The sequence below is a fragment of the Anser brachyrhynchus genome, assembly GCF_964034855.1.
Source record: "Anser brachyrhynchus genome assembly, chromosome: 5".
Taxonomy (NCBI): domain Eukaryota; kingdom Metazoa; phylum Chordata; class Aves; order Anseriformes; family Anatidae; genus Anser; species Anser brachyrhynchus.
The window spans coordinates 53,629,158-53,652,621 of NC_137699.1; the positions used below are offsets into that span (position 1 = coordinate 53,629,158).

General features: G+C 46.0%; 1 protein-coding gene across 5 annotated transcripts in view; it reads left to right on the forward strand.

Annotated features, from left to right (window-relative positions):
• EVL (Enah/Vasp-like) overlaps nt 1-23,464 on the forward strand; it is a 146,761-nt gene that overhangs the window by 22,158 nt on the left and 101,139 nt on the right. For 2 of the 5 annotated variants that reach the window (XM_080593205.1, XM_080593210.1), the window contains exon 1: nt 1,189-1,406. The exons of 2 other annotated variants lie outside the window; for them this stretch is intronic. In XM_080593205.1, the coding sequence (XP_080449331.1) occupies nt 1,384-1,406 (23 nt within the window). In that variant the 5' untranslated portion in view covers nt 1,189-1,383. Of the gene's footprint in view, nt 1-1,188; nt 1,407-18,207; nt 18,232-23,464 lie in introns of those variants that run through there. One more of the 5 variants, XM_080593208.1, reaches the window with a different exon arrangement.

The window sequence follows — 23,464 nt, forward strand, 5'->3', positions numbered from 1 at the left end:
CCTTGCCAGCCTCCGAATCCCACAGCTCAGTGGGGCAGCTGCTGTCCCCTGGCAGGGTGACCTGAGACTCTCCAGGGGCTGTAGCCGAGTTTGGATGGATGCTTCAGACTTCAGCCAGACCATCCGCGCCAGAAGATGTTTCCTTGGACTGGGGACGAGCTTTAGCAGTAGAAGAAAGAGGCAAGCCAAGGTGGGGAGCAGCCCTGGGGGTGCCGCCTCCCCCTGACTTCCCCAGCAGCGCTCTCCCTCCGCCCCATCACCTTCCCCTCCCAGGTGCGGGGCTGATTGCCCAGCAGCTGAACCTCCACCATTTCCAGCATCCCTCTCCCTTACCCTGCTCTCCGGCCAGCAGCCCAGCCCGGTCCCCCAGCCTAAGCCGGCACCCTTAACCCCGAGGCTCTGCCCGGGTGTGCACAGCCGCCCCACGAACCCTTCCTCCGACCCTGCCGAGCTCCCCTGGGGCTGCCGGGATCCCAAACAAGCGGGGTCCCGCGGCTCTCTCCCTTTCGGGGTGCCCCCCCCCCCCCAGCATCCTCGCCGTTGCCGTGGCGATTGCGTGCGCTGTTGCTAGGCGGCTGGAGCATCTTCCCTCGCCTGCTGCAATGCCGCCACGTCCGTAACTTTCCTCGCTCCTCTTGCCCTCCTTCTCTTTGGCAGAGATGGCTCTTACCCCGCTTCGTCCCGCGGCGCTGCCGCGAGTTGTCGGGGTTAACCCTATAAAACGTACAAAGCCCGCGTGGGTATCGCAAATGGCATCGATGGCAACGAATTCAGGGCCGAAGGAGTTAAACTGGTTGGGGATAGACTACAGAGGAAATGATTTCTAGTAGATAAACTACTTAAAATATTCTGGCATTCATGGAAGGGGAGGTTGGTGGCTGCAGTCTTTTGTTGCATCCCTGGTGGTGTAAATGACTAAAAGCACAGCCTAAAATTTCACTGCAAGGTAAGAAAATCAGCTCGAATGGGCCTGATTAATCTCTTGGGTTATGCTATATATTTAGTTTTTTCTCGTCCTCTGCTTGCGTTTACCGATTTTGATGTAGCATGTGAACGATAATTTAGCCTGCCGTGGAGAGTATTTGACTTATTTGGCTCGGGTAATAAAGATATCAGCCTGTATTCTTGGAGTGTGCTGCATTAATCAGACTTGCAGGAGTGATCACATGGTACTCTATCGCCTTTCCCTGGTAGCTGCTGCTTGTCAGCAGCTGGCTGAGCTGTAGGCTGCAGGCCAGTATCTGCATACCCTTTCTCTTCAGAATATTTCAAATATCCTGTCTCGTCAGTATGCGTTTTGCTGCAGTTTGACAAACTAAATGGTCCTCCTGCACGTTAAGAAGATCATTTTACATTTCAGAGCATTGGTGTAGTCACTAGGCCATGTATGCATTTGAAGAATTCAGGTAGGCTCTCTGTTTTATACATCAGCGTGCTTGGTTTTTGTTCTCACTAGGTTTTTGCTGTGTAATGTCAGTCAGCTCTACAGTTAGCTCTTCAATGTGCAGATATTTCTCGTGTTGTTGTTTTAAAACCCCTACCCTTTGCATGGGGAGAAGTGCTTGAAGGGTAGGGTGCAGGTAACGGTAGCTAACTGCATGATGAAGTGCAAAGCCGGGTAATTGATTATATCTTGCACGAATTTCATAGCCGTGCAACCAGAAGCAGCGAGTACAGTGCAGTTATAAATATAAACCAGAAAGCGTTCTGTTTAAAAGGGTCTTTGCTATTTTTGGTGACTCGCAATCTGACAGATGCTCCTGTGAGATAGAATACGGATTGTGATGGAGAAGGGAAAATTGATGCTTGGATTGTGTATAGGATTATATTTTGTGCTGCTGCAGAGTATGCGTGTCTGTCTGTCGTAATCTTGTGGCTGCAGAATTCCACGGGAATGATGTTTAAAGTAACGATATGGCTGAGGTTGGTGGGCTTGGTTTCATGTTTGCAAACATTTGAGCAACTGTGATTGTTAGAGTATAAAATTAGCACCTTTTATTTGATATTGGTTCTGCTCAGCACTGCCGCTGCCCCCTCTCCTCCTCCATCCCCACCCCCAATATAACTCCATCCTTATGCAAGTGCTGAGGTCTCCTAAAACCTCAATAATTTTTGAAGACATGCAACAGAATTTCTACAGAAATGGATTATTTTATCTGCAGTAAAACAAGGTTGGGCTCTAAAAATTCCTGGTCAGTTGTTGCAGGGCAGGGGTGTATCACTTTTTTTTTTTCCTAATTTTGCTTGGTGTGTTCGGTTTCTCATAACTTGTGTTATAAAATTTCTGGATCAAACGGTGACAATGTTGTAGCAGCATTAGGGATCACCTCACGGTGTGTTTGTCTGTCTGTATATCATCATCATCGTGTACCTTAAAAATACTCTATCCTTTTTGATTCCAAAAAGAGGTTGTTTGACCAAGTGTGTAACTAGATGAGAGGTTGGATTGTCCTTGTATGCACAAGGAACACTTTGTACCAAATATTTTCTAATTAAACTTTCTAGCATCAGACAAAATATTATCAACGTTATTTCTGTCCTTTGTCAAAGCATTTAATATATTGGCAATTTGCCTTACTTCCTACTTTGCTGATCAGTCCAGCGTGGAAGTGAGCAGTGTCAAAAACGGGAAAAGCAGCTGCAGGACCCCCCCAAAAGTCCTGATGCCAGCCCTAAATGCTGAGGAGACCCAAGCTAGCGGTGTGTGCTGCTTCTGTTGTGAAATGCAGCGTGATGCCATCTGACTGAAAAGATTTTGCTGGAAGACCAGATAGTGCTGTGTAACTGCAGTTGTCATAGGGCTGTCAGGAGATGCTTCAAATCTTGACATCGCTGATTGTTGGCAGTAAATTAAGCTGCAAATGGGCCCCAAACTTACTGTGCCGCTTACTGTGCCCGCAGAGTGATTTGTATTTCACCTAGTTGAATCAATCCTGCTCTTAATAGAGTGAAACTCTAAAAACAATAAATCTACCCAAGGAAAAAGAAAAAAAAAAAGTGTTTTAAAAATTCTGTTCTAAAGCCTTAGCTGCCTTTCAGTGGTGTTCCTAGACATCTTGGGCCAGGAAGGCACCTACTTTTATGGCAAGAATGGTCAAATGCCAATTACACACCCATTAGGATTATTAAATCACTTGTCTTCCCTTAGACTTGCTTTGAAAATAGTATTAACATTTGATGTGCAGAATGCTAGACCTTTTCTTTGAAATATTGAGCACTGCTAGGGCTGTGGTTTCTGTATGGCAGCGTTTAAATGGCATTTGTTTTATTAGGCATTTCAGCGGTGTTTTGTTAAGGTTGTGTCTGCATGGTGATGGGTTTTTTATGGCACGATTATTCCCATGCCTGTGGCCGTATTGCGTTTTGATGGGTCAAAATGTGTCTTGCAAGAGAAAGAGAAGAGGGTTGGTCAAGTTGAGCAGTGGGGTGGAAGGGCCCTCATGAGCTGATGGATGCAGTGGATGTATCAGCAGGTGGCACCCTTCTCTGGACCGATGGCCCCTGGTGCTTGGAGGTCCCATGTTCTCTACAGCTAACGTTGTCCCATGGGCATAAACCATAAACGCTACCTGCCCTGCCCGGCAGCCCGACTGTGAGCTGCACGTGGGTGCTCACATGCATCTTACCGAAGCACGGCTGTCTCCATCCTTTGGTGCACCTACGTGGCTTGAGGAGCCGAGCACCAGGCGCTGGAGAGGTGGCCACGCTGTGGCGCCTGCTTGTGCGAACCTGTGCACGTGTGCGTGTCGTTTCTGTATGTGCTGTTTTGTATTTCTCTTCCTGTCTCCAGGCTGGGCCTTAAAAACCCGTAGGACTCCGTTAGGCAGCCTAACCCTCTCTGTCCCAGTTCCCCCAGCAGTTTGTTTGATGCAGTTCTTTGCTTTCCTGGCTGAGCAGTCCCGGGGTGTTTGTGTTGAGTGGGAAGCCCGGAGTTGGACTCGATGATCCCGGCGGGTGCCTTCCAGCTCAGGATGCTCTGTGCCGCTAGGCAGCGCTGGGCGTCCTGCAGGAAGGTCTCGCCCAGGTGATGAAGCGACCCCGGTGTGCTGTCGGTGAAACACCCGTCTGTGAAGCCTTCTGGGATGAAGCATTACCGCGTGGCTGCTGGGTGAATGAACAGACTCGAGCCTCGGAGGAAATAAGGGAGTAAATCCACTGAATGAGCTCACAGCTCCTTGCGCTGGGAAGGCTGGGTTTATCTTCCTCTTGGGAAGCACCTAATATCCCCAGAAAAACTGCAATGGCTTTTAAGGCGAGGGTGGAAGGAGCTAAGGCGGCTCTCGGTTCCCAGAGGCAGCTGGGTTCTGCGAGATAACGGTTGGGTCCGTGTTCGTGCCGAGTTTCTGTGCTGCCTTCACAGAACCTCAAACCTTGCGTAATTTGGTTTGTGACTGGAGGTAACACTGCTCCTCAGCATCGTTTTTATCCTCTCCTGCTGACCTCGCTGTCTGAAGAGGACTTTGCATGTGAAGCCAACAGGAGGTGTCACCCACTTGGCCACGAGTGGTGCTTCTCTGTCTTTGTTCAGTCCAGATTTAGCTCTTTAGTGGCAGAACACAAATGCATTTTTTCTTTTGTTTCCATGCCTTTATCTGTGCGGGATATTACTTGGTATTCTTCACAGTGAGCTACTGTCTGTCTATTTCTGATACACCGCCCACCATGGCATCGCAGTATTTTTAACCGCATCTTCTATTCCCCCAACCACCGAGCAAACCTGAGAATGCTACAAAAAGGAAAAGGAGGCTTTTGAAGTAGCTGCCTGTGAGCAGAGGAAGCAAAATCTGCTGATGAATAGCAAGCAAAGTTGAAAATGAACGTAAAGCGTTTCAGTGCAGGGTTTCTGCCTTTCTGCGGTGGGTGCAGCACCTCTCGCCCGATGATCCCCAAACCGGCAGCAGCGCTCAGGCAGCACCTCCTGATCTTAAAACTCAAAGCCAGGTGGCTTTTGCTTCCCCCTGCCCCAAAGAAATAGCAAAACCCTTCACAGGAAGGACAAAAGGCTGGTGCACAGGAGGAAGGAAGGCCTGTCTTCTGGGGCTTGTCGGGCTGAACGCCCCAAAGAAGGAGGCTGCCTGAATACCCCAGTTTTCAGAGGTGCAGCTCTAGTTGGAATGGCCAAGCAACTTCAGGAAGCTCTAGGTGAGGCACTTGAAGGGATTTGCCTGTGTCACAAATTGCTCTTCAAAGGAAATAAGATCTGCTGTTCTTTCCTGCGAGAAATATGATCCTGTTGATGAGCAAGAAGCAGCAGGAGAGTAGCCGAAGGAGTATTTCAGCTGCTACAGGAGCGTGGCTTTTGTGGAGAGGGGCAATGGGGTTGCAGCACTACAGAGGAGTGGAACAAATCACTGCTCCGTGTCAGTGACTTTGACCTCCAGGTGAGATGGAGCAGCGAGTGAGAAGCTCACCAAATAGCGTAGTTAGTCTTTTCTGACGGGAGCAAAGAAGATCTGGGGCGTAATTGTCGCTGAAGTCAAAAAGCGTTAAAACGCAGGGGAGCAAATGAGCTTAAAATGGACAAAACCCAAGGATGGTATTTTGGCAGCCCATAATCGCTTGCAGTATCTCAGCCCCTTCAACCTGCATTGCTGGGTAACAGCCACCGAAGTGTGAACCTGGAAGGGGATGGCCTGGCTCCGGCAGCCAGGGGCTTTGCAGGCGCGCTGAGTCTCTGCTTGCTCAGCGCCTGCTCCTCCTGCAAACCAGCTGGCTACGTTTGGTTCTTCTGTCCTTCTGCGAGTACGGGGAAATTGCATGTAAAACTTGATAAAAATACATCTCTGAGGCAGAAGCTTCGGATTACACATGGGAACTGGCAAATCTCGTTGTTCTTGTTGCATATTCCTTATGATGCATCTCATCAGGGAAGATGCGTGTGCCCAGAGGGGACTTACAGCTGCAGGATCCCTAACACCCTTTGCGTCTCTCTTCGTGTTAGAGTTCACACTTAAGTTTGTGACCAAGAGGCCAAATTTTATGGGTTTGTTTTGAAACAAACCTGCACTAAATTAAAAAAAAGAAACCGATTACTTTTTTTTTTTTTTTTCCTTTCTGAAGGTTGTTGCCTGAAATCTGCCCTTTGATATCTGAAATTGCCTTTAGATACTTGCATTTGGGACAGTTGTTATTTATCCACACAAAACAAAAACCCCGAGGAAATGTTGCTTCTTTATACGGCAGATTGAATCAAATGTTTTTGCTGACATATTTTTCCCTGTGACAACTGACACTGCAGTTGTCACAGATTTCCTTGCTTTAGCGCAGATACGTTTGAAGAGCAGGAGAGGAATACTTCTAAGGAAGTAATACGAGAATACCGTTGCTGGGAATGAAGATAAGCACGTACCCTTCTCATAATTGCTATGTTGTAATATTTCTACTGAAGAGGAAAGTATCTGGAGACTCTTTGTTAGAGATTGTGGGGTTAGGTTTCGCCAGATTTTACGAGAAAAACGTTCTGGTACCTGGGAGTATAATTTTATCCTAGCTATAAAAGCGAAAGAAAATTTATCGCGGGATATTTAGTGGATTAGAAGAGCTTCAGAGTGTATGTTAGGAGGTAAATTCCAGTCACATCAAAGTCAGTGTAAATTGTGTGGGGTGTGCATTTAGTGCCTGAAACGTGGGGCAGCCTGGGGAAGAATGCCATGCTTCTATCTTTTCCCCTCTCGATCTGCACACCCTACAGAGCACCCATCTCACTGGTGCCAGCCTCAGCTGGGCTCCCCAACGCCTACTGCAGTTTAATCCATTTGCAAAGACATGCATTTTTCTCTCTGCTCCCCTTGCCTTGTAGGTGTGGCAACCTGACTTTTTGCATTCTTCTGTTGTCTCTCTCATCTCGTATACATGTTTATACCCTCCCCCTCCTTTTCTTTATTTATTTACCATCCTTTTTGTAATATTCACAAACAAGCAGTAGCTGCCGTTAACGAGGATCCAGACACGCTTTTCAGAACTGAAGCCAGTTATCGAGTCACATGGAAATTGATGTCAATCTTTGAAATGAAAAGAAACATGTGAGTACAGATGGCTTCTTTAAAGAACAGAATTAATGATAATTTTAAAATCCACCTGTGGGCATTTATTAGAGAAAGTCATTCTCAGTCTTGCTAACTCTGCCTTGAGTGTAGAGTCTTTAAAGATTTGAAGCATTTTATCTGTCTATCTTTTGAAGTTTATCCTGTATGGTAAGCAGATGCTGCCTGCCTACTTCTCCTTACTGGCAGTGCCGGCTTCTTAGGGGCAGGTGCTTGGCTTTGCTGTCCCGGTGCCTTCCCCAGGTGCCCATTATCTCTGTCCCTGCCCTGAACTTCAGCCACATGACAGAGTGCATGCCTGGCTTCCCACTTGCCTTTTCTCTGACTACACGTTACAATTAGGAGATATTTCTTCCCCAAAAGAGCAGTCAGGCATTGGAACGGGTTGCCCAGGGAGGTGGTAGTGTCACCGTCCCTGGGGGTGTTCAAGGAAAGGTTGGACGTGGTGCTTAGGGACATGGTTTAGTGGGTGACATTGGTGGTAGGGAGGTGGTTGGACCAGATGATCTTGGAGGTCTCTTCCAACCTTAATGATTCTATGATGAGCTTGACCCCCATCCTCATAAGCTTCACGTTCATCAGTTACAGGTGGAGAAGATATGCTGTTTATGGGGGAAAAATGTGGCAAGAAAGCTGATGTGTCACTACTAGAAGCAGTTTTCATCTGAGGACGTGTGCGCTTTTCAGGAACAAGACTTTTACTCTCCCCTGGTGGTTCTGTGTGATGGTACCTGTAGCTGCAGGCTGCTGGCTGACCAGCAGCTGGAGAGCTTCTTCGTGCCAGCTTGGGTTTAGTTCCATGCTTTGCACTGTGCAGCACAGCAGGGCCTGTCTCCTTTAGAAACCATAGCTGCCTCCTGCTAGAGACTGATTTGGGTCAGGCAAGGTAATGAGAAGTAAAATTTGGGGGTTTGTAGCATTACCTTCCAAGAACAGCTAGAGGAAGGTGACACTTCAGTGCTCTTTGCTGCAGCTGGTGTAGAGAGGGGGAAGGTGAGGAGGATGAAAGTCTGTGAAATAGCCCCTCTCTTTCCATCTAGCTGCAATGACTGCAAAGCCGTACTTTGAAGAAGAAAGCGAAGGACTGGCGTGAGAGGAAAGCTTTCCCAGGCGATAGGTGCATGCAGCAGGAGGTGGTAATGCTGCAAAGTGCCACCAAGTTTGGGGGATAACGGCCCAGCAAAGCTGACCGCTGGGCTAGGCGCAGGGATGCCAGCTCTGTTTTGTGGAGGCAGAGCTGAGGGTTTGGGTCTGAAACTGAATGAAAATAAACTTAAAAGTAAAATATTTCCAGCTGCTCTGTGGTGAAAGTAGATGCGTTGATACTTGTCGATTGTTAGAAATCGAAGCATGAGCGTTTCAGTTCGGCACGTTCAGGCAGGGTGGTGGTTCAGCTTATGGAGAGTTAACTGAAGTCCTACTTTGCCTGATTCAGGATGATGTGGGATGACAACCCGGCCTTAGAATCATACGGAGCTGGATTTAAATCTGGATTGTCCGCATCCTTGCCGAGTGTCTTTGGCGTTTAGCCACAGGGCAGGAGAGATTGTGCTGCCTTTAGGGCAACCAATGTATTTCCATACAACATGCTATCATAGTGCTGCTGTAGCTGTCATGGTCTAAAGATACAAATGTATGTGTATGAAGGGAGGGGGAATATCTTTTATTAAACCAACTTCTATAATTGGCAAAACCAGGAGAGCTTATGATTACACAACCCTTTTGCAGATCTGAAACAGAAGTTTTGAACAAACAAAAAATTAAGAAAATTTCAAAAACATGCAGAAGAAATGTAATTCTGTGAAGAAAAACCTCAGCTTTTCTTTTCATTAAAGTATCCATTCTTAGCAATACCGTAAATCCTCAGACTAACTTCCCATTAAATGTGTCTGTGGGAGAGAAGGAAAAGAGGGGAAAAAAATAAAAGCTTAAAGGAAATAAAAGGATAAAAAGTTTAGGAAAATAGACGATTGAAACTTTTGTTGCAGATTGAAGAGGATTTTTTTTTTGGCTCTAAAAGCTTGTCCTTTATTCTGACTGTAAGAACTGGTCTAATAAGAAGAGTATTCCTGTAAACTTTGCCTCCACAGAACATCTCTGCTTGATGAGACAGCACTTTTTGATGTCGTTTCATGCTAACTGCATTTCATGTAGTTAACACTGTCCTGTCCAGCTGTCACAGCTTTGCTGCTGTTTGGCAAGGGGCTGTCTCTTATAAAGCTGGGTTAAAATGCCAGTAATGGATAAGGCTCTTTTTGTCATTCGTTACAAGTTATATGAGATCAAAGTCACGTTCTTCTTTTGGTTGGGGAATGCAAATCTAAGAATCATATTTCAAAAACCAAGAAAAAATTCATCTTGCATGGATCATATATACCTAAGAGCATGTATCTGCTCTGATTATTACAGGGAGGAGGATCAGCTGGATACTATTTATGAAGAAAATTGGCCTTGGTATTTAAATACTCACATAGATGTGGAATATTTAGTTATTTGAAAATTTGTTTGTTTTACAGTGTTAAATAATGTGGAAAATCTGATTCTAGACTTGTCTATGTGTATTGCAGAGTGGAGGGAGTGGGAATCATGACCCTGTTGTCGTAGAAGCCGCAATTTTTCTTATATCTATGATCTTTCAGCGCATCAGGTTGCGGGTAAATAAGACTGATATAGACTTCTTCCACTGGAAGCCACTAAAACTGGCAAGGTAAAACATACCCTGTGTGATTCTTACTTCAGTAGTAAGACGTATCAGTAAATGTTTGCAACTGATGAAGTGGTAGAGGTAGGTAATGGTGATGAAAGCCTTTTCAGAAGAACATACAAAAAAGACAAAGTGAAGAAAAATTTCACATATAACCCAGAAGAATGCGGTTAGAGCAAGGGAAGCGTGTTTCGTTTGTGACCTTGTCACCAGAGAAAGAGGTTATTGCCTAGAGCCTATACTGTAGGTCGCATGCAGTTACAGTACCACTTTGGCATAAATAAATGCATGTCCCAGTTACGCCAGATGACTGCACCATCACTGTACGCCCTTTGAAAGCAGAGAATACAGCCCAAGCTTCACCCACCGTGCTTTAAAGCAAACAAGGCAGTCCCTTGAGTCTGTATGTTGTATAGTGTGTATATGTATAAGTGTGCTGTATGGTGCAACTGGACTCATTGCGTTACGGTACTGGGACATTTCTGTTGCAAGGAAAATAGAAAATTATTTAAGAATCTTAAGTAATTAGTACCGTGAAAGGTGGGGAAAAAAATCAAACAAAACACCAACTTTGGGAAAGATCACGCTTCAGAGACAGTACTGGGTCGTTAGGCAAGATTAGTGGCATTAATAACAGGTAATGCTTTCATGTCAATAGGTTCCCTATAGCCATTTTTAGCTACTGCAAATAACTAATGGTAATTTCTAAACTCACTCAGACAGCACAGGCTCATTAAACCAAGATATGCATTTATTTAAACTATTTATAAAGTGCAGTATGAAAAGGAGGAGAAAGAAAACATCTGATCACAGAAGAAAGTGAAGAAGAATCCACAGGGTACAGCACATGTAAGGTATCTAGATCATTTAACATGAAAAAGATGTCAGATTTAGTGTGGAAAATCCTGACACTGCTGACAAAGATGTAGCAACATCCTGGCTTTGAAGGTTGAAGTAGGAGAAAATCAATCCTGAAATACGATGCCATTTCCCAGCACCGAGGCTTGTGGAAGAGCGGAGGTGCTGAGAGGGGAAAGCCGTGCGCTTGTCACCACCTCGGCGCTGAGCTGCAGTTTTGTGCCTTCTATTCTCTCCCCCCCGGAAGGGATCGCATCCATGCCTGGTGGTGCAAAAGTCTCGGGTGCGGATGGCTGTGGGTAAAAGCTCGGTGCAGCTCTGTCCTGACAGCTTCCTACATCCTCTCTGCGCTCCAGCCACGCTTGTGTTCCCGTCGGTCTGCGTCAGGGTGACCCCGATTGCCAAGTCCTCGGGACTTCACTTGGCCGCTGCTGCCTGTGTGGGCGAGGGGCGAGCAAGGGGTCAGGCACAGGCCGTTTCTCCCTGTGGATGTGCGATTTGGCTTCTGAGGTCTGCAGCGTGTTTTGCTTTGCTTCCCTCGTTGGTCCGGTGGAAGCATCTGAGGTCAGCCCTGCTGAGGACGGCAGCCCTGAGCCTGGGGGCGTGGGGAGGAGCCGGGCCCGCGCTGCCTCGGGCGGCTGCTCCCAGTCCCGGGATAGCCACCGGGGTACTGCCGCGGGCAGAGAGCCTCCTCCTTACTTCTTGGGCTTTTCCCCCGCCAGTTTCCCCACTGTGGGTTATGATCCACATAGAGTGGGGCATCCTCACGACCTCTGACATCCTAAAATCTGTATCTGCAAATGACACGTACGTAAATTAAAGCCACCAGTCTATGAACTGACTCGGGTCTTCTAGTTGTTTCTCAGCGCTTCCAAAGGATGATGCGGAGCTTTCTGGTGGGTACCACAAATAGAAACTTGAATTTTAAGAACCCATTTTGAGACACGCATCCTGTTTTACACTTTATGGAGTCCATCTGGTAGAGGAGCTGTATTTAAGAAAATCCAGTGCAAGGGAAGCAAAATCCTGCCATTGCGTTGCTACAGTGGAAAAATACACACCGTACTGCAGCTTGTGCTCGTGGTTTAAGACGATGACTGGCAGAAAGTCTGTTTCCAGGGCTTTCTGTGCTGAACAGATTACTTAAACGAGAGATCCCTTCAGATGTCTGAGCTCAAATACAGAAGCATTAAGTAAAGAACTCAGGAACTTGAGTGAGGCTGCTCACTGAAACCATGATTAAGCTTTAAAGGAGGAAATCAAGCAAGGATCAGACGTAGCTGGGTGTGGAAAATATCTGTGGAAACAGGTGTTGCTTGTCACTTTGAGTTTTACTTGGATGCCCAAGCAAGCTCAGGCAAGCAGGGACAGAGATGGTGGGCAAGTGCAGAGGTGTGGGTGTCCTTGGAGTGCTTGCTGCAACCCAGGGAAAGCTGTGTCCCCCCCGAGAGCTCTTCATTTGGGCATAAAGGCCAGAGCAGTCATCTGGTTTGTAGTCAGTGCTTAGTGTGCAGACCCAAAGCCCCTGTAACCTTGAGGGGGGATCAAATCTGACAGTGGTGCTTGAGCTAGAAGTTAGCAGCCAGGAGTGAGGGCTGGAGGCTGTCTGCTTAAACCACCCCATCTGTTTAAACCAGGAGGGGTAGCAGAGCTGAGTGTGACCACGGCTTTGTGGTGGAAATGTGGGACAGGGAAATATGGTCCCTCTCAGGGATGGTGAGTAACTGGCCTGAAAGTGGTCTCCATAGCCCTCAGCTGGTTGCTGTTGCTGCAGAGTGTCCTTCGTGCCATGAGCACGGGCGGTGGGGGGCTCACTGGGCCAAGGATGCCTTCCCTCTGCAGCATAACTCTGTGTACGTATTCACATATATAGGCCCATAAGTATGTATATATTTGTGTCTTGTGTGTATTCCTATTGTAAATGGAAGCTGTTTTCAGACTGAAATGGAAGCATTTGTATTACGTAAGTATTTTCTTGGATATTACCTTGGTGGAGTTTGCGAGAATGGAAGATGGGGGCAGCGATGCTTGGTTTTGGTTTCTTGTCCAAGTCACTGTCTGCAGTGATTCAAGTGTGGCTTCTAGGCAGGAATTATTCATATTTGTCCATTAGACTTGGCAAAAGCCTGCAGTTTTGTTTACATTACTGAAATTCAAATCTATTTGTCTGGGAAACTTAATGGCAGAATGTGTGGGCTTTTATATACTTATATATAGTCATCTTTAGGCAGAAAGTAAGAAATGAATGTTTTGCATTAGTGGATGACTTGAACAGGCAACAGAAAAGGCAAGATGGTGGTGAACTTGTCAAGTGACAGAACAGAAGATACAAATCCCAGAGAAATAAGGATGCAAGTACCACTGAGGACTGTCCAAAAATGAGTGCATGCAAATTAAGTTCAGCTGTTTCAAAGATAAATATCAGATAAGTGCTCTTTGTTACAGTAATCATGATGGAGCTCATGTAGTAGTTAATGGTACCGCTGTTTTTATGAGGGGCACTGGATTCTCAGCACACTATAAAGATGTTAATCAGCGAAGACGCAGCATTCCTGCAGGATTGTTATGATTATCCCTACTTCGCAGTTAGCAGGAAAACTAAGGTTAAATGACATGCCAAAGGTCAGATTCCAGATTAGATGTAGCGCTGGGAATAGAAGTCATGACTCAAACTCCTTCAAGCCATTTACTTAATTCAAGTGTTAGGAAGAAAGGCCTTGCCTTGTTGGGAATTCCAATCTGAGATCAGTCTGTAGAAGGTTGGGTGACTTCTACTTCTTTTTTCTGCAGTGGAAATTAGCCCCACTTTCAGCTGTGGGAGGATAAGCAGCGCTGTGGGTGCAGTTGTGCAGATGTCTGAGATGGGCTTCATTTCCCCTAACTTGGAACGTCTGCGTATGACCTGGTCCCCGTTGGCTCCTTGTGTAACCAATGGCAAGAAAAAACTGCTGATAACGTGATTCGTCTGACCTGTTTTAGCTGCCTACTTTAGAAGCAGATGAAGCATGCTCTAAAAACACTTTCCCTTCTTTTGGTTTTAAGGGAGCCTAGATGAAGAACTGCCATGTATAGGTTGTCTGGGCTGGGTGAGGTGAAGCAGAACTTTGCACAGACAGTGTAAGCAGCTTTAGCAAGCCAGGTGGGCCAAACTGTGGTTTATTACAGCAATTTTTCTTTTTTCATAGTGGGGTTTTGCAGTTGGCCTGGCTGATGATGCTTGCTGCCAGCCCTAGACCTCGTTACCTAGAAATAAGAGATTGGTGTGTTCTTGCTGGTTACAGAGCAGGAGGTTATTAAAGGAAAGAGGAAGCATGTGTGAAGAAAGACATCAGAAGGAAACAGTGGATTCTCCCTGCCCTGATAGCTGAAGGCTAGCCTACCTATTGCCAAGCAGCTACGGATGACTTGCTCGGTTTTGGTGAATCTGGGGACTAGCAGCACCAGGCCACCTTGGTCTGTGAACATAAAGCCATGGTGGTGTACACCAGTATGGGGTGAGGTCTCTGCCTAAACCAGCTGCTGACAGGGGTAGCACTTACAGATTATCTGGCTTTCTCAGTGTTCTGTGTACGGAGCTTTCATTTTCTTATCCCATCGTTTTTATTCCAGCATGTGGCCCATGATTTAACGTCCATTAGATTCAACTTCAGTTTTGGAATATAAATTTGGGAATGACCCAGGTACTGACTCTGAGTTTGGGTGAGATAAGCGCTTTGAATTTGGTTTATTGCTTGAACATGTCTTTTTATTTCAGAAGATGGAGTAAATAAACTCCCTGATAAAACATGGGGTTAGTCAAGACAGAAGTTGGCTTGCAATAGGATTCAGTGTTACACGGGATGTTTCACTCAACTCCAATCACACCTCTTCAAACAAAATCACCTACTGTCCTCTTGTAGCATGCATTTAGAAGTTCTGTTCTGTATTTCTCTGATGCGTCCCCAAAACCTTCATGTTCTTTAAGTTTACTTTAAATTCTCCTTGGAATATATTTATAATGCAGTGCCTATGATACTTACACAGCCACCTGAAGTCTGCCTTTACACAGGTATCCTAAGCAATACTGCATCAATATTCTCTGGTTAATTTATCCTAACCTAATTTATACTAACCCCACATGTCCTCATGTATTCATCCATCATATTTATAAAAGCCTTCCCTGTGTGCTGAGTTGTATGATAGCCAGCATTTTTTGTGCTTTAGCTGAACTCTCTACTTGGGACTTTTAATAGCAGCTAAACCACAGAAATGTCTGTACTGCAGTGTCATGAAGCAGGGAAAGATGTATTTAAAAGTCCAAAGAGCTACTTGTGCCTGGGTAGTAAAAGCTGTGCAGATAAGGGAGACTCTGAGAATAACTTCCTTCATGATCTACCTACCTGCCCATTGGGATGCTGGAGGAGTTTTGGGAAATGCAGGGGATTTAAGAAGGTCACAGATTGTAGTAAATGCCCGAAACATGAAAGTGGATTTTTCAAAGTGCTGAGCCTTGCTCTGTGACTTATGCTGACAATCTGTAACTGTTGTCATCTCAGCTGGGCGCTGATGGTCTTCGTGCTTTGAATCAATTAACTAATGGATCTGGGATAGCTGACATTTTCCTCTTTTTCTTAAGTGCTTTGTTTTAAATGCCATACTAGACCAGCCTAGTTTCACTGGTGCGGGAGTTTCCAAACACTAAAAAGAAAATTCCCTTTGAGAAAATAATCCATGTGCTCCTGTTGGCATCATCGTGTCCCATCTTAAAGTGTTGTGTTTCCTTTAGCATAACTAGAGGTCTTCTCTGGGCAGTGCTGGGTCTTCCTGGGTCAGGCTTATGATTCAGGAAGCAGTGAAATAACAAGGAATAATGAAAGCAAAGAACTTAATCGTGGAGCTCGGGCATAAGTTCCTGCTTTCTGAAAGCTTGTGCAGACGTGCCCATTACATTCAGTTTACATTTTAAATCCCCTCTCACAAGGATAACTGATAGCTTTTTGTTTTGAAAGTTGAGCTCCAGGGGAAGAAATGCCCTATCTCTTCTTATACCTGACTAAGCTTTTGCATCTTGCTGCTCTGAGAGATGCAAAGACATGCATTGAACGTGCACATAAATATCCTAAGCCTAAGGTACAGTAACAGAGCCTAGGTTGAATTCAAGGCTACAACTACCTATGTGTCCCAGGAGATGATCTCTTCTTCCCTCATTCCTGCCAGTTGCGGAGTGACTGAATTTGGCTGTTTTTTGGAGCATGTTTGCAACTGTTACCAAATATTAAGGAGATGAATATGGAAATAGTTTTTAATGTTACTGAGTCTTTATCACAATTATAAGACACTAGTTGCTGTCCCTTTAGTAAGTGCGGTTTTGTTGTTGCTTTTTTTTAATTTGGAAATGAATTGACAGTTCATTTCTTGACAACTAAGGCATGAGGGAATGAACTTTGCAGTGAAATTTGGCTATAGTAAAACATGTAATCTGTTTGACTTCATCTTAAAGAAGGCAGTTGTTTAAAGCAGCTGGTTAAGTACACAGATGTTCTGGTTGAGGGCAATCTGATATTAAAATGGCATAATGTGGCAAGAAATTCTCATTTTAAAATGAATGGCTGACAAAAGAAATATTCAGTTAAGTACCCTACCCTTAATTATAGTGGCAGATATTTTGCTTTTAGAAGGATGCGATCAAAAGGTGCTGAACAACAGAGCCTTCTTTCTAGCAGAAAATGCTGTATTGCACTTCCTTATGAAAGAAATGATGCGTTTATTGGCTTGCTGGACTCTGTTCCCCACTGTGAGACTGCAGCATAAGTCTGCAACTGAAATGATGGTAGCTATGCAAATGAGGTTTTATTCATCTACAGCCGTAAGAAGGGCTGTGAGGAGATATAAGAAAAAAAAAAGCTGAAGGTAATGTGTTTGTGTAAGGGTCCTGTTCCTCTAAAGGCACAAGTAAGGTTGAATTTTTAAGCTGGGATGGAGACCAGCTGCCTCAGTGCATTTCTTTATGAAACATGGCCTTTTGATTATAATATTTTACTCATCTCCAGGAATGCCTGCCCATTGAAGCATGGAAGTGTTGGGCTTCCTCTCCCCACTGCAGAAAAGGAGGTAGATTTATGCAATTTCCTTGCACTTAATTTATTTGAACTTGCATAGCTGTGCCTTTGGGGCTGCAAAGGCCCTGGCCCTAGGGCCTGCCGCTTTTGGAAGCTTCTAAATGCCAACTCTAATCTGAGTTTTGATTTTTAAAAATACCAAGTTCCTTGACTTTTTGCTTGCAAAGAAAATGAAGTTACTCCCAGTAACTGAAGTGCTGGTACCGTTATATTTCAGGATATAAGGTGGGAGAGCGAGCGATGTATAACTTTTTCATGTTCCTACAACAATAAAAAGCGGTGCCGTGTCTCCGATTACAACAATCAAACCAGTTAAACAGTCGCTTTCTTTCTTCATTTCACCCTCCTCTGCCTTGTACAGGTGTGTTCTCTACTGCAGCCTTTGAGTTCTTTGTAGCCTGCCCTGAAGGTTCAAAGACCAGGGCAGTTTTGTATTGCCTGGGCCCCGAGATGACAGCTCCCTGCAGGAAGCACCCAAAAACTTGCAGGAAGGGAGGACTGGGGACACTGGAGTAGTAGATGTTTTGGGAGCACAGTACAAAGAGCGACTGTGGGTATTTTCCCATCCCCTCTGTTGGCTGCCCAGTTTGCTGGCAAGACTGGAATAAAGACCCAGGGGTCTAGCCAGAAACAGAAGGTAGGTAAGCGGCATGAAAGGTTGGTCTAACGCTTCTGAATCCTTCTGTAAGTAGGAAACCGCTCCGTCGTCTTCTGTGTCCTTCCCTATCTCAGCCTCCAAGACCTCCTCCCTTGGTGCAGATCTTTTTTTATCCCACCTGAAGCTTTCCCAGCTATCATTTCGTCACTTTAGCCCTGTGGCTGTCATTTCTGCCTCCCTTCCCTGCCCACCACCTTTCAATCATTGCCTTTAAAAGTGCTAGTAAGACCTGAAGTTGGTCGGGCTGGTCCACCCGTGGGGACACGGTGGCCTATGTGCCAGTAGTCAACCGATGGTCTACAGCAGCATGGGACTGTGCAGAGTATGAAACTCCTCTGGGCAACAGATAGCAGTCAGCAAGGTGACCTTGGTGTCTGCACTGGTGTGATCACAGCTTTATTAGTGCTGGGGAAACTTTAACTGAGATGCACGCCAACATCTTGAAGTCGCACTTCTTGTTGAGAGGTGCAACACTCGTCCTTCTGCAATCGTTGTCTCGTGAAACAATTTATTTTCTCCAGTGATGTGCGTCACCCAGGGTTGTTTTGATTAGTTGGCCAAATTTGCTAGTGTATAATCACAGAGAGCCCCCTGTGTCTGAGGTTCTTGTAATCTGTCTGCCAGCTTGCACCGTCCCAGAGGCACTGATAAGAAAAGCCTTGCTCTGGCAGTGTTGTGTCTTGCCCAACATTTGGAGAGCTCAAAGCATGCATGGCACGTAGGAGCTCTCCGAGCCTGAAGAACGAGGTTAGAAAGTACTGATCTGAGCACCTTCAGCATCTTAGAGCTGAACATTGCTGGACTTATTCTGACTTCCCTCCCCCTCTGTTACAGAGGCCTCGAGTCAGGATGGATTTCAGAAAGGATGTGGTGAGTGGACTGGGAGCAGGGGTTTGGGGGTGCTTGGGTTTTCTTCCCAGTTGTGTGCCAGCACTCTGGGGTGACTGGGCAGAACAGATTTCCTGTGTGAAAAACGGGGACAGCAAGGCTGCTAGAGAGAAATGCTCTGATCTCTACTGGTGAACGCTTCCCAAGGCTGAGACATTCTCCTTCAGAAAACAGCTTTTATTTAGGCATTTTTCTTCTGGATTGCCCCTCCTGGGCAAAGTCGCTTGCATATTCATGTCATACTTCTTTATAACGTGACTTCCAGCAAAGTCCACCTGTGGCAGGAGGTGAGGATATATAGGGTCTGGCACATTTGTTCAGATTTAACTACTTTTCCAGGAGAACGTTTAAAAGTACTTTCTCCAGATAAGACGTTTTCTATTGCTGTATGTCTTGGAAATGAATGTGCTACCTCAGGGCAAATACAGGATCTTCTCACTGCTTGTAACACGGTTGCTTTAAATCTTCTGCCTTTATTGAGAAAATGATCCTCCTTGGTGAGGATCCCATTAGTCTATCAGGGACGCTCTTAGTTAGAGAAGTAGATGAGTCATGGGAAGCCTTGTGTCTCTTAGTGCATGTTTGCAAACCTAATTTTAGTCATCCTACTGTGTTCTGCACTGCCAAAATTAGATAACATTGTTACTGCTATGCGAGTGTTTAAGTCAAAAAGATTCTCCAGATAAATATAACTTGGAAAACCAGTTCATTTAGCTGTATTCAGTCACAGATCACAAATACATTCGTAAAATTATTTTGACAGGTTCCTAAAATTGGTTTTCTAACACCATTCTCAGACCCATTGGCTTCAGCAGGCTTTGCATCGAGTCCTGAACTGCGTACATGTCTAAATGAGTGTCTGATATATCCTGCATGTCCTCCTGCTTAAAATGAATCGGTACTACTGCTTCTGTGCTCTGCCTGCAAACGTCCTCATGAGGCGCAGCAGTGGTTTAGATAAAGGTTTCTGGACTCGCCAGCAAATTGTCCTCGTTACTGTTAATTTTTTTACATTCATCTCTGCCTCTATTCTATCTGTGTTTCAGCCCCTCCTATTTACTAATGAATTTATCGCTTGTGTCCTTGTGAAGCTGGAGATCTCACCCTCTCTTTTTGCACAGCCTGCTGGTCTTGCTCTTTGGCTGAGTGGTTAGCCACCAGGAGCTCAGTGCTGGGTGAGGAGCTGGATTCAAATCAGGACACGGACCCCAGTTTAACAAAGGATTTGAGCACATACTTCAGTTGAAAACATGAGCTTAAAAGCTCTGCGACCGTCTTCATGACACATCTTCAATGCTTCATCAAGCTGAGTTTAGCTAACATTTAATATTACTCTTCTGATGAAGAGTTTGGTTTTCTCAGCTGTGGTCCTGCTCCATGAGTTGGATCTGGTGAGGCAACCCCACAGACCAGCTGGTGGAGCTCACTGTAGTTATAAGGTTAGGTGGTAAGCATGCTTGCCCTGTCCAGGGGGTGGTGGCATTTTGTAGCTACTGTCAGAGCTGTGTTTGCCATAGTCCAGCCACATGAGAGAAACACCCTGGAGATTTTGGTGTTGTGGTAGGTGAGAGAAAGGGAGAACAGGACACAGACAGAGAGAGGTGTCTGTGTAGTCAGAGACCGAAATGAGTATGGACTAGGACAGGAACAGGACCTGAGTCTTTATGTGAAACATCAGCTGAAGACATCCAAAAAGGGAGAAAGAAACTGATAGCTTTTGTGAATGGACTGTTAAATGCTGCCTCTGATGCCACGGCAAGCTTTCTGCAGTATTGGTTACTTCTGATTAGATTTGTGAGATGCACTAGATGACAACAGTCTATTTAAACATCTATTCATATTCTTGCTGTAATGTGTTTCAGAGTGGATTGTATTTGGTGTTGTGAGGACACACACACAGCCTCTGTGCTTGCTTTCTGAAACTCCTCACTTTTGCTGTTATTTCAATCAGCATTCCCACTCTGTGCCACGTGCTGTTGGCTTTGTCACCAATTTGCCAGCCATGGCACCAGGATCTCCTTGGCATTGCGTCCAAAAAAGGACCAGACTTGGAGTCTCTGGACATGTGTTTTCCTCCAAATACGCTGGAGATATGAACTAAACTCACAAAATCTCCTTTTGCAAGGTGAGTCTTCTTGCCCCTTGCCTTTCCTCCCAAACACACCGTCTGCCCACCAGCACGACTTATCTCAAGGCAAGGCGTGCTGCATGGGGTGGGTGAGGTCGATAGCTCCAAGTAACAGCGAGTGAATGCAGTGGTTAAAAGAGAAGAAGCAAGACTGGGCTGTGTCCCTGGTGTGCAGCTTGCACGGGGAATGTGTGATTCATGCTTTGGACGCCCATTTCACACTTCCCCACAGCTGTGCTGCGTCTCGCATGCCTGCAGGGCTGTGTCGCAGGGCTCCTCGCAGCTTGGGATCCCTGGGCTGCAGCTGCTCTGCGAGCAGCCATCCAGCACGGCTGGACAGCGGGGTCGTGGAGACGGAGGGATGCTGGGGTGCACTCCAGGAGGAGACTTCTGCACTGGAAAACTGCCTAAAACACATAATTAAGCAACAGCTTACTGCCAGAAAGCATTGCCTCTTATCTCATGGTCAGGAGTGTGCGTGGGATCTCAGGCTCTGGGACAGCAAGGAGCTGAGAAAAGGAGGTTGAAATTGCTCCTTGGCCATCTTGATCCTTCAGGCGTCCCTCTCTCCTCCCGTGTTTCTCTCCTCCCGTGTTTTTTTCCCTTTCCTCCTGCTTCCAGCGCTGTGCTACGTGCCGAGGGAGGGAAACGCCTTTGCTTTCCTTGCACCTGTTGTCTGGGTAAACAGAGATTTGCTGCTGTTGACATCAGTCCACAAGCCCTGCGCTCTGTTAAGGCTCCTTTTAACCAAACAAAGCATATTTTCAGTGGTACGCAATGTTTGGCTGTGCTAGCAGAGAGCTCCAGCAGGTGTCTTCCAGGCCTTCAGGAATGAACCAGCAGTCCCCAAACGGAACATGGGTTGGATGTGGGTTGGATGCTTGGCTAATGGAAGTCGGCCAGCCTCCACTGGATTTCACCCAGGACAAATAAACTAAAAAAAAAACAAACAAAGCTTGTTTTCTTTCTAACAAGCACTGTCCCCTTCTTTGCTGTCTCTCAGCAACCTGTCCCATACCCTCCTGCTGCATCTTTCTCCATCCCGCTTTTCCTTCCCCACTGGCCATCCTACAGGCATGCCAGTCCCTTGGCTGGAGTAACTCAAGAGCAGTTTTGCCTTTTCACCGCTTAGATATTCCAGGAAGCAAAATCTGCTTTTGGTTTTGCAAAAGGCTGCTGAAAAACCTGCTGGAGGCTGGGGAACATCCATGGCACGTGTGAAATGCAGCTCGGTGCTGGGGCCAGCAAGTTGCGTGGGAGAAGCGTTGGGATGGCGCCGCAGGAGGGAGAGATCCTGCGAGGCTGGGCTGCCTGTGAAGTTATGGAAAGCTTCAGCAGCACGAGTCTGGAGCAGCCCTTTTGCAGGCGTTGTTCCTGGGCTGTGTGCCCTGACTGGGCATTTACTGGTGGTGGTGAGACCAAAACTCCTCTACAAGTCCTAGAAGCATGCGTCAGGGCTCTGCCAGGCGGTGGCCGTGGCCGTGGAGCTGAGCCCCCTTGCACATCCCGCAGGTAATCGCTGCCGGCCTCGTGAGCCAGCGGAGGAGGTGTGAGCAGGAGGGTGTTGTCCGTCTGCTGTCGGCAGAATTAGAAAATCAGAAGCAAAATGCTTCATTCTCAGGAATCTTTGGATTGGAGCAAGCAGCTGAAGACAGCTAAACGTCTTGAAACAAATGGAGAGGGTAATAGGGTTAACCGGGGATTCAGATTGATGCTAAATAGTGTTTGCAATTATTTATATTTATCCTGATGTCTGTTAGCGGGACTTTATTAATGGCATACTCAGCAGGCTTGGTTAAAATGAGGACTTTAAGCAAATAGCACTTTGATTTAAAAAGAGCTTTGAAATATGAAGCACAGTAGGAAGAACAGGTGTTGGAAGAACTGTAGGCCGAGAGAGCCATTATTAGATTATTTGCTGCCTTCAGTGGATCTGGAAGGAAAATTTCTGCCCCTTAGGCTTTCCAGAGATTTTCTGCTGGAGTCAGTACTGAAATGCAGGCAGCTTTTTGTACTGAGAGCATTTATATAAGGATGGGTGATGCAAATAGCTGATAGTTTACAGCTGCTCTGATCTACTATGGAGAAACCTCCTCGCTTGTAGTTACCCCAGTACGTTCCTCGTGGGCACCCCTGACCAGAGAAAACATGCACGTTGCCAAAATGTACTGCTTTTCCAGGGCCAGGACTTGGCAGAGTGAGGGTAGGGTAGGGGGACGGGGTTTCTGAATCAACAACAGGTCCCCTGAGGGAGGAACTTGCTTCTTCCTTAAGCTTGGCTCCTGGCTGGTGTTACAGCTCCGATCAAAACCTGTAAGCAACATCTTTTACCTTCAGGTCTGAAAATATAATTTCCGCAGCGTGTCTACTGTCTTGTTATTTGTTTGGCAATAAAACCATGGTACTCCATCCGCACTTCATCGGTCAGGCTCCGTGACTTGCTTTCTGTCTTTGTGCTGCCTGACCACTCGAATGCCATTCGGAAAAGGTAGCAGATGCGAGAGATGCAGTTTCTTCTTGACGTCTTGCTACAGCTGCTGAAATAATTCTTCTCTCTTCACGTGTCAATACGTGTCCAGGCAGCTTCAGAGCTGGGAGAAGGGTTCTTTACCTGATACTTGGTTAGGAGCAGCAGCAGGTGGCAAATCATGACTGAAATGGGAAATCAGTGCTTTTGTAAATGTGAATTACGGAGCTGAATTTAGTGTATAGGTCTCATTCTGAAAGAAGGGAGAAAGCTTTTATCCAATGTGCTATTATTACAGCTAAGTCATATGGAAAATCACCTGGGCTGGGAATTTGGTAGAAGATGCCAGTCTATCAGAAGGATTTAGGGTTTGAATATTACCTTTGATAAACCACAAATATAGAAAAGGTAATATGTAAACTCAATTTATTAAATTTTTTTTTTTTAGTGTAAAAATCTTCGTCAGTGCGTGCTACAGCTCTTTGCTTGGCTGCATGAAAGTGTGCACTTGTTTTTGTTTGATATCTTTTAAAGAGAATTGTCAAAATCTGCCTTCATGTAAGAACGCATTAGTCAGTGCTTCTGGCTAAAGGCAGTCTGTATTTAAGTGCTAAGCCACT